General features: G+C 42.5%; 1 protein-coding gene across 1 annotated transcript in view; it reads right to left on the bottom strand.

The window, feature by feature from the left end:
* Nucleotides 1–4,605: 4,605 nt before the first annotated feature.
* The window catches only part of LOC111661967 (uncharacterized), a 10,272-nt gene continuing 3,410 nt past the window's right edge, over nt 4,606–11,467 (bottom strand). The window contains exons 4-6 of the mRNA XM_087176456.1: nt 9,687–9,847; nt 9,457–9,589; nt 4,606–8,171 (exon numbers count right to left, since the gene is read on the bottom strand). Coding sequence (XP_087032582.1) covers nt 7,995–8,171; nt 9,457–9,589; nt 9,687–9,847 — 471 coding nt within the window. The 3' untranslated portion in view covers nt 4,606–7,994. The remainder of the gene's footprint in view (nt 8,172–9,456; nt 9,590–9,686; nt 9,848–11,467) is intronic.

Below are 11,467 nucleotides of genomic sequence, written 5' to 3'. Positions count from 1 at the left end.
AAACTTCATTTGTTGTCATAGAAGTGCTCATTAAGTGTAGTTACATCATGTGTGATGCCGTTCTCACAATTTTGTTAAGTTCTCCCCACCATGCACAAATTATAGTTTTGATGAAATGTTGCTCAGCCTGTTGCTACCTACCAAAATAAATGCTGTATAATGTCAAGCAGCCTGTGTATGATAGTTTCATTGCTGAGAACCCAAGTATCAAATGAAATTCATCTAAACCAAACTGTTCTGACACTTCCGCAAATGACTTGTCTAAAAATGAATAAATTTAGATACAGAATGGGAAGAAGTAGTGATGTGATGGTGAAATAACAAATCACAGAAAAACAGAATAGATATTGGGCACGGTATCACTTCAACGCAATTTTAACAGTTTCATCAAAACAGAAAATATACCTGGCTCAGTTATGAAAGTGTAATGAAATGTAGCAGTTAATTGTTACTGCTTGTTTGAGATCCTCTGGCTCTGCTCAGTGTCAGAGAAACAGGATGAAATAGTGACTTATTTAATTCTGAGAGACACAATTACCTTATTTTCCAAGTAAAAGCAGAAAAGCACATCTTCAAAAACAATGGTTGGCAACCTTTCAATTATTCTTACAAGTAGAGTTGGTTTATTAGAGTTGGTTTTTATCAATCATGTTGGCAGTAGAGTTGGTTTATGCATCTGCAATTTAGAAACTGCTTTAACCAAAATCCCACCTGTGTATCACTCAAGGGTTTGTTGGTTAATATGGTCAGGAGGGTTTCTCAATGTACGCACTCTCTCAAGCACAAGAAGAAACTGATAAATCAGATTATATGTGTAGGAATTATTGTAGCATGGATTAAGCACAAACCTGTGGTTGCCCAGGTTATCATCAGCTGTTCCCAGGTTTATCCAGCACAGACTACAGCAAGTTCAACAGGAGGACAAGCCTATCACAAACATCACAAACAAGTTTCAAGATAGGAGCCACCGTGCTTTCACTAAATCAGCATGAAATGACCAGAAAATAATGGTATCAGAGTAAAGTCGAAGAGAGATACCGGAACATTAAATAAAACGCTAAGAAAACAGGCAAAACAGGCCGAGCTGGCGTGAAATGTAGTCATCCTCCCTGGGAAACACACCAGCTTCAGGACTGTGTGTCCTCTTGTGGGCTCTGACCCTTGGTTTGAATTGAAGAATAAATTTAGCTGTAAAGTGGGCGGCTTAAGTATTTATGCAGCACAAGCAGCAAGATTTTTTTTAAAAAATCAATAAACACTAACAGGAGGAAATGCATTTTTCTTCATCCAGACTGAACTGATGCTAATTAAAATTATTAATGGCTAAGGCAATCAATTTGCAATGCTTATAACGTTTGGAGAGAAAAAAAACAAAAAAACATCATGCATTTTAATTTAGCCATTTATATCTAATACGCCGCCGATGAATACAACATCAGTAGCCAATTTCATACTTGAATAATTTCATACTCAAACAGTCCAGTTGACTTTGTCCTTCACTCCTGCACTGATGGTGGTAACGCGGCAGAGCCAGATCCGTCAGAGCAGACACGCAGCCTTCCTGGTGGAGGTCTGATTGAAGGTGGCGTTCTGCTGGCACAATGAGAGCTGCCACAGCACCGTGCTCCTCTGCTGGACCCAGCCACACAGGCCCAGACGCTGCATGTCGGCTGTAATCCTCATTATGCAAATGAACTCACGCCAAGTTAGGAGCTAACATCACAGGTCAGATGGGAAAAGTAGCAGCAAACACAGAGAAGAGACGGGAGAGGGGGTGATGGAAGGAGCTGTAGAAGTTAGAATCTGTCAGGGGAACAAACAGCCGCTTTAGAAGCAGCAGACAGCAGCAAGAGGAGGAAGAGATTTCAAACTGCAGGATGATGAGAGAGAGAGTGTGAGCAGCGATCTCATCATTCCCAGAGGAGGAGAAGGAGGAGGAGGGGAGACTCTCTACACCTGAAGACACACACTCAACTCTGCAAAAAGAGAGGAGAAACTCTAAACGCTTGCATGGGGAACCCTGCTCTTTGACTGACAGGCACATCCAGATGTTTCAGAGCGCAGCAGATTGCCTAGAAAAGACACATCTCACTTAACAGCTGTGTGGATTTGCCCTGCAACCCCTTTACGCCTAAATCCCCGGATCTGCACCAAAAATCACGCAACACATTAAAACAGCTTCCAGCAAATGGCACAACACGGCACTGGGGCAGCGCTGCGCTAAATCCTGCGCACTGTCGGAGTCCACGCCGCTGATATCATTTTCATTCCAAACTTGCAAAAGCAGCTCATGACAACTACATGACAAGTGATGCTACATCTCTCAGACATGCATACTAACCAGTGATGGGATTATTTTGGATACGGCGTCCAAACAGATTTCTGACGATAACATCTTGATCCTCGACCACCATTTATCGCCACATCTGCATCATTAAACGCGGACTTCTTTAAACTTACACACAATGCGTATCCACACCTGATCATACCCATTTGAAGCACACGTCCTCAACGCCCGACAGCAACATCTCGTCCCAAAGAGCACATGTGCGCGGAGGTGAAGCGCGATACTGCACCAATCCAAAGTCTCCCTGGCAGCGCAAGGGCACGCTGCATCTGCTTTAAAAAGTCTGCCGGCGCGCCTGTGCGTCAGCTGACCATTTAAAATAACCACATTAAAATAAAAGCGGAGGAGGAAAGTTGGGTGAGTACAGTTCGTACCTTTCTGTCCGGCAGGTGGACGGTCTCAAAGGTGCGTCGGAGTTCGCCGGAGCTGGAACCAGTATGAGGACAAAGGCGGGAATATCGCTCCTGTTGCGTACCTGTTCAGTGACAGAATCCATCGAAACCCTCAGTTACCATCGTCCTCCTTCCACTGACTCAACATCTCTCCCCCCTCCTGCCTCCTCCTCCCGTCCCCTCCCCTCATTCACTCACCAGTGCGCATTTACGCAATCCCGAAAGCCCCGCCAACTCCTGAGCTCACTGTGCCAGCTGTCCCTCCACCACGCTGAAGTGACAGCACCCGACTAGTCACCACTTTAACTCCAACATTCACTGCCCTCTTTCTCCGTCGTGCAGACGCGGTGAAGCGTCCGCTGGTTTCAGCCTCTCCGCCGCTCACCCACAGCATCAGGTAACTCAGGACTCACCTGAAGGGAAGGAAGGTGAGGTGCACCAAGAGCTGCACTGCTGCCCTCATGTGGATTGAGGAAACTCTCGACCATCACTTAAAACCATGAAACACAGTCGGTTAAAATGGTACAGCAGCCCACTGAGCAACGCATCTACACAGCAATTTACCTCTAATTCTTTTATAAGACTGTTTTCATCTGGATCAGAACCAGGATAACTGAGTGTGCGCCAGAGTTGGTCCAGAGGAGGAGGTAGCGTCTGACAATCATGTTGTTTATGGGCCAGATGTGGACCATGGAACCAGGTGTATACTGAGCCAGTAGAAAAGTTTGGTATTGGTATCTGTACTTTTAGTAATACTACTGTTTAGAAGTACTGTTACAAGTAAAGGTCCTGCCTTCAAAATCTTACTCAGCCTAAGTGAAAGAAGCATTTTGAACGATATCTACTTAAATTACCAAAAGTAAAAGTAGGCCTTACTTTTCAGAATAAAGTTTATATTTATATTACATTACTGGATTATAATTAGTGATTAATTAACGTGGATGGATCTATGAAGTCTGTCTTCCTATTCCATCCTTTTGTAAAGCTCCCGGTGTCATTGTTTGGGTGTAGAGTGCTGAGTTGGCAGGGGTCAGAGGGGAAAGAGTTTCTTCACTGAGCGGGTCACTGGACTCTCTAGTGTCGTTTCACTTCCACAGGCGTGTTTCACGGCGTTAACGGTAGCTGATTCTACTAAACAGATGCTCTGGTATTGTACAGCTTACTTTTACTGGGACACTCCTGCATGTGAGCCATCCTTAATGTTATAAACTCCACCTGTGCTTTTCCTGCTATAACAAGTCAAAATGTCTGCTGGGAATTTTGAGCGTTTACTGACTGAAAATGAAACCAAAGTTACCGCTGGACAGAAGGTGCCACACCAGCTCATGTACAGGTAACTTTACATGAGCTGTATCGACGAGTTTTCACTTGTTGCTGGAATTGACTTATTTTACTTCAGTCAACCCTTTGACAGAGTAGTAGGCAGCGATACCAGCAGAGATACATAACTACCACAGGTTAATACACATCAGCTCAGATAGTTTTTCATATATAACACATGTGCCCCTTTTAATAAGGGAATCTTTTAAAACACTTACTCCATCCTGGAGAATAAGGATATACTAAATTATGCTGTTACAAAACTTCACTTGGAAATATTTTAAACAGTACATGAGGCAAAATTACTTTGTAAATGCTCAAAACATGGAAGCACATTGCTTATTAAGAGATCAGTGAAATTATAGATTCATCAGCCCCATCAGTAAATGCTGAGTTATTAAATGACAGTGCAAAAGACTGATTTTCCATTATTCATAGTGACACTCTCGGTATCACTATGAATACCAATCACTGATTGATCAGAGCAAAATAGAAAAATAATAAAACTAAACAAGCAGAAGAGAACACACAACAGAACCAGATGAGTCGATGAGATTTACACTTTTTATGTTACAGCTCCACTAGTTCCCTTTACAGTCGTCTTGGCTGACACTGTTGTACCATCTGCTTTGTTAGTAAACCATCAAATGTTCAACAGCCAGGAGCGCTTACCATCATAAATCACAATCAGGCCGGGACACGCACACAGGACTCATCCCGCATTAACGTGCCTGACCTCTGCCATAATGAAGCAGTCAATTAAACAAGCATATTAGGGGAGTACAAGTAGAGACACCTCGTTAAGACCTCATTTCAGACATTTTTGTCAAGCCCCGTTTTGCAATTTTAAACCCATGTCGGGAAGTATTTTATCTGACAAGCATTTCCCTCATCATTTGGTCTCCTGCTTCCACGGTTTATTTCCATTTGAAGTCACCGCAGCAGCTGATGAATGTATAGATGAGAACATTTGCTTTGATATGGTAGGAAGATGTTTTAAATGTTCAAGGCAGATACTCATCACACCTTTGCCCTCAACACTTTGCATCATCTGTAATTAATCCCCAGTGGACCTGAGCTGCTCAAACATACACCAATCGAACAATCGATACCCTATCGATGATCTATACATGAACTGAGCTGTGTGTTTGGTCCCAAACTATTTCCCCCATTGATCTTATTCTGACCTTCTTCTTCAAGACGAGAGCTAAAACAATTTGACTTTACTTCCTTTATCTCTAGAGCCGTTATGTTCTTATGTTGTCATTATGCAAAACATCAAACAGTGTAACAAAAACTGTAAAGGTTTATTTAACAGTGAATGGCAATATTTAACATCAGAAGAAAATATATAAATGAAACACAATCATGTTTTGATGTGATGTGCATCACATGTGGTCTGGATGTGACTCGAATGTGTAATATTACAGTATTTTAGAATTGCTAAGTTTTAATGGCAGTAGCTACAATAACAAGCTATTGTTTCTCCCCTTAGAACAAAATGCTGTTTTTACGTAAACGCTGCAGATTCCTCGGTCACATGCTCCATCTTCAAAATAAAGCCGCCTCATATTAGCCTAGTTATTAGCTTCACTGCTTGTTACCAAGCAGATTGGTAAATCAATGTTTGCAAGCATTTTTCCTTGTTTTGAGAAATACAGTATTACTCTAGTGTACTGTATTTTAGATGATCAAACCTATGCAAGTAATTAATATATCTGACAGCTGGTGTCCTGAATAAAGAGTAACACACTTTGGGCTGAATACAGAACAGAAAAACTCAACTGATGCAGTGAAGTAATCCCTTTGCATAATATGAATTGCAGGGTTTACTATAATGTAAAATCTAATATTAAATACACAAAGTTTTCAGAAGTCATTCTTACTATTCACCATTATCAACTGCCCACTTGTCCTCATTAGTATTGTTATGCATAGACTTGAAGGAACGACTACTGCTCACACTGTTTTGATGAGAACTAATGTAATTACCGTATGACAGCATTATTTGATTAATGACCATTTTATTTAAATTTGCAACACTTATTAAAATTCTGTGATAAACATGTACAGCGTAGTGATGCTCTGATGACCTCGCTGCATAATTTGGTGCACAGATTTTAATTTTGTGCCTTAATTAGATTTTGAGGAGGAAATAGTGGTAGGGATTTTTGTCTTCAGAGTTTTGTGAAGTGAAACTCAGATGTGAAAGCTGAGCAAGAGTAAAATACTGTAATGTTATCACCCTCTGCACCCGCACTTAATCTTTATCAAGGAGATCAATGCTCTAACTACTGTATACTGAAAAAGTATAGTGGTCTTTAGATTCTTGGTTTGCATTCAGCTGTTTCTCTAAAAATGACCTGAGGTAAACAAATTAAAAATCTCCCTGGAAGCTCAACAATAAATATTGTATATCCTAAAACCCTTAAAGCAAAAATTACCATAACACATTCAGCTTATTAAATGTTTCACACAGGGGGGCTTTCAAATAATAAAATCTACAGTAAATAATTCAGTGCAAACACATCCCAAGCTCTTATTCAACCTAATTACGTCCCAGCGCCTTCCAGAAGACACGACGCCGTCTAATCACACCGCTCTGAAACACGCATCATGGATATGGATTAGACTACATTGAGAAAATGTATATATTGTTATAAACTTAACATGGTGTGATTCGTACTTGTTATGCAGTCACAGAGTTTCAGCCAAATGTCATGAATTACCCATCACCCTTAAAGGTCCCATATTGTATGAAGTGAGATTTCCACGTCTTTTTCGATTATAAAGCAGCTCTAGGTTTTATATTAATACTGTGAAAGTATCAAAGTGCTCAGTGCACTGAGAACAGTATAAATAAATACTTCTGTAACTTTGTGATGTCACAACATATTCGCTGTTTTCACTTAGGAAACAGTCAGCCAGCCAATCAGAAGAGAGGCTCAGAGCTCTCTTCTGATTGGCTGACTGACTTCTTGTTACTAGGGCTACAGAGAGACGCCTGAGAAATTGTAAAACTACACTGAGATGGTACTAAAAACCAAAAATATTATCTTCTTATGGATCAACACTTCAAATATAACACTGGAGAAGCGTCAAATACGGGACCTTTAAGTTACACAGTCATAAATCTGATCATCAGTAATCAGATGCTTTTTCAGTCGTCTGGAAATATTAAAGTATTAAGTGTCAGTTCTGAGTGGATGTAAACAAAGCAGAGTTAAAATAAAGTTCCAACACGATCTAAGGGAGCATGTCAGACCCTGAGTATGACAAATAAGGATCAGAAGCAGAAACCCCCATGGATTCTGCTCTAGACAACTAACGCAACACTTTCTGACCCCAATTATTGCGTCTGACACAAATTTCAAACAGTTAGGGTAATTATCCTGTGGCGTGATTAGTCAGAGCCTTTGCTGCAATCAAAGAGTCTGGTCTGGGCAATTTGGTGCTTAATTAAGTCAACAACTCTTTGTGGTGGTTCACCTCAGGACAGCAGACGGTACAGTCTGACTGTGAAGGGCTCTCTTTATGAGCCGACACTGTTTCACTGCTGTCCTGGAGCAGATGAAGTGTGTGTGGTTTTTTAAACCATTTGAGATTCATTAAAACTTACTTACTGACTTACTTATCAAACTGCCACATGTCTAAATCTCGCTGAGGTGCATTTGGTTTGTTCTTCTGGAAATATTCCACAAGCCTTCATTTTGAGATAATAACAGTCATCCCTCCTCAGTAACACTCATTCACATAACCTTCCTCCAGAAGTAATCTTCTTATATTTGTATTTCAATTAACTCAAATCCCTCAATAAGTCGTCAACGTTTGTGTTAAATAATCCCATCTACAGTCTACTGTGTCTCCATTCTCTGTCTGTACTGGGATGGTCCTATCTGGATTTACTGGAGTGTGTCACATAGATAAAGTGTGTTCTAGTCAGACCCCTGCTGGAGGTTCCTCTCATAGTTTTCCAGACAGATGCGGACGCGGTGAGTGAAGTAGTTGGGGTCAGAGATGGCCCGGAGGAGGTCAGTCTGGACCAAGGTAACGTCATACAGCTCGGAGGTGCTGGCTGTACGAGTCTCATCACCACCTGGGCTCAAGAAAACCTGAGAGAAACCAGGGGAAAGAGGAGAGAAATTCATGTTGCTTATCTTCCTCATCACCACATCTTTCAGAGGCCACTTTAAATTAAATATACGCACACAACGGCTGAGAAAGCGACAGTGGACGATTCGTTACACTGAATGAATGTTTGGGAATGATGGTTTGTTGTGATCACGACCTGATCTGTGGTTATATGAGAAGCCTGTGCTTCTAAACAGGATCTATCACCTGCCAAAATCCTTCTGAGTGGGAAACACTGAGCTCTCACTGCCGACTTCCATCCATTAATAGAAGTGATTCTCTGAGCACAGCTGAAATAACGACTGCAGATGAGAACACAATATCCACACCAACCAGTCGAACAAATAAAACCATATATCTGTATGAAGCTTCCTCAGAGCTGCTGCCTGATGCCATTAACTCAAGAGCAGATAGATTGAAAATGATGCAGCAATGTTACCACGGCCCTGTTCAGGCCCGTCATGAACATGCGTCTCAGGTGATCTGAGGGAACGGCTCTAAGCACAAGTGTTAACACACCTAAGACAGAGAGGCATTAAAAATGGCAGGTATGAGCATGTTTACCCACTTATCTCTTCAACACCCGTAAGTCTGGTCTTCAATCAGCCTAAAGGGCACGTGTCACTCTGCTGCTCACTGACCTCCGCTACCTATGACCGCTCGAATCATATTCAACTCACTACTGCTGCCTTCAGAGTGACCTCTGGGTCTGCACCCGTCTACCTGAACTATCATTCAGGCTCATGCTCCTTCTCTGCCACGGCTTTCCTCCGAGGAACGTCGTCTGGCATCACCGCACACAAGACGACCTCAGTCCAGACCGCTCTGTGGTTCTCCGATGGTGGAACAAGCTACTGAATGTTATCAGAGCAGGAGCCTCCATCTCCTCTGACACCCCGACATGTCTAACTAGCACTTACTAAGCCTTTTCAGAGCTCTTCCTTACCTGATCTCCTGGCACCTACTGAACAGATGCAGTAGTTAATGCTTAGACCGAGGTGTCCTGCTGCACTGAATCTTTGCCTTTCTTGTAAGTCGCGTTGGATAAAAGCGTCTGCCAAATGAGTGAATGTTAGATCCTGGCTCTAATTAAAAAGCTGACCCATCTCCACAGTGGGAAGGAAACTGCCACAATGAAAATATCATTTAGATATTTTTCTGAACTGTAAGTAACTTTAGACTGAGCCAAGAAACTGTAGTGTAACTGTGTAGTTACAGTGCCAGTAGCAGTTGATGTTGATGTCCCTTTGGAGGAGGTGACAGTACCTTGGGATAAACTATGGTGTCCTTATCGTTCTGCCGGATATTGTCGTCTATGAAGATATGCTGAACGCTCTGGTCGAAGGGGTCGACCCACAACGGCTTCCCCCCATGGATGGAGTAGGTATGACTGACCCACCTGGATGAGAAACAAGGGCACAGTAAGGTTTGGAAAAAGTCTGGATGGAGGGATAGAGGCCACAAAACCCACTAACCCCGAGGAGTGTTATACACACCAGTCAAAGTGGTCCTGGAAGCCTCCCAGGCCCTGGACTGAGGTGAAGTACTGATACAGGGCTCGCTCTCCATCCTGAGTGGACACACGGTCCTCGGCTCGACTCAAGACGATTCCTCTCTTGCTACAGCGGATCTTGCCTGGAGTCATATTCACGTTCAACTGAGCCGAGAGCAAGAAGAAGAGTCAGAGGGAAAAAATTCTGTTATTAAAACAAATCAAAACAGCATGAAAATGATAAATGAGTCTGGACTTCATCATGTTATGGCAGAGTTTTAAAACTCTTCTTGCAAACAGCCTTAACTAAATAGCACTCCTACTTCAGCTGAATGCAACCTTTGAGAACAGCTGGCTAACTAACTCTCATCTGGTTTGTGGTAGTTTCATTGAAATTTTATGCAGCACTAAATCTCAACACTAACTGACCTGATTTAATCTGTATCCCGTTCATCACCTAACGTTGAGTCCTTGTCTTGAAGAGAATTAACGTGTTTAATGTACGCAGGCAAATCTGGTGCCGGTTGGTTCCAGCACAGCACAGGATTTAATACAGTTGTCTTGCATAAAGCAGGAAACACCATCTTAAAAAGATTAAACCACCACACTGTGCATCTGCAAATCTAAAATGGCAATATTAAGTGAAACGTCTTCTTCAGGTGATGGATTATTGGTGGTGTGGTAACGATTGGCAGCACCAGAGAGCGTTTACAGTAGCACATGGACACTCCCACGCTACAGAAATACTAGGACATTTGCATGGAGTCAGTGAATAGTAAAATGGTCTCGTAAATTGCCCAAAGTTGCAGTGTACCGCTTTGATTAGGCATGTTTTTCCCCACTGCACCCATCATAATGATAAATAAGCTGCTGTCCTGCAGTTGCACCCAGGAACTCAGTGAGGCAGGAAAACTGCTCCGAACACTGAACTATCACATCATGTGTTGTGATTGATTCCCCCCCTGCTCCTTCTGTCTAAACGCACAGATGAATATACAGGAAATTGAATAAGATCTCTACTGTGCTCTGCTCCAGTTAGCTCGCTGTGGCTGACAGACTCTCTATCTCTCCCCTCTTCATTGCTCCATTGCACTCTTCACTATTCTCTCAGAATCAATGTGTTCCACTCCAGCGGATTAACAGGTACAAAAACCATAAACCCCCTCTGGCCACTTAGTCGAGGAGATGCAGATGCCTGTGTGTGTGGATGGGAAGGTCTATGCACGAGGGCATAGAAGGTCGTGCTCTTCAAAAGAACATCTCCACATTCAAACCTCCCCAAAGGGACGGACACACACACACACACACACACACACACACACACACACACACACACACACACACACACACACACACACACCTAACTGATGGATTGGATCTGTGGTCCTCTGTCTTATCATTCAGGACCATTATCAGATCAAATGTTTAATCTGTCAGACACTTTGGTTTATGACCAAATCCCTGTAACACTTGTCATCAGCCGCAGCTGCACTTTGGTGTTTTTTTTTTGCTTCATATCAGTTGCTTAATATCTGCATATTACCATAGTCATTGTGAGCATGTTAGCCACACAGAGCCGCGAGCTCGGCTGTAGACTCGTAGTCACACAGAGATCTGAAAAACTCCCCCAAGCTTCTCAGACTTATACCAGCCGCAAGAGCGTTGGCTGGATTTGTTTTTTACCTTGCGAGTGTGTATGTGTATGTGTGTGTGTGTGTGTGTATGAGAGTGCGATCATGGCATGACAATGTCTGTGTGTGTGTGTGTGTGTGTGTGTGTGTGTGT

This window comes from Seriola lalandi, unplaced genomic scaffold, assembly GCF_002814215.2.
Source record: "Seriola lalandi dorsalis isolate HSWRI2012SDOR001 ecotype SW California unplaced genomic scaffold, Sedor1 jcf7180002054554, whole genome shotgun sequence".
In the NCBI taxonomy this organism is placed as follows: Eukaryota; Metazoa; Chordata; class Actinopteri; order Carangiformes; family Carangidae; genus Seriola; species Seriola lalandi.
This window is presented reverse-complemented; position numbering and strand designations above follow the sequence as displayed.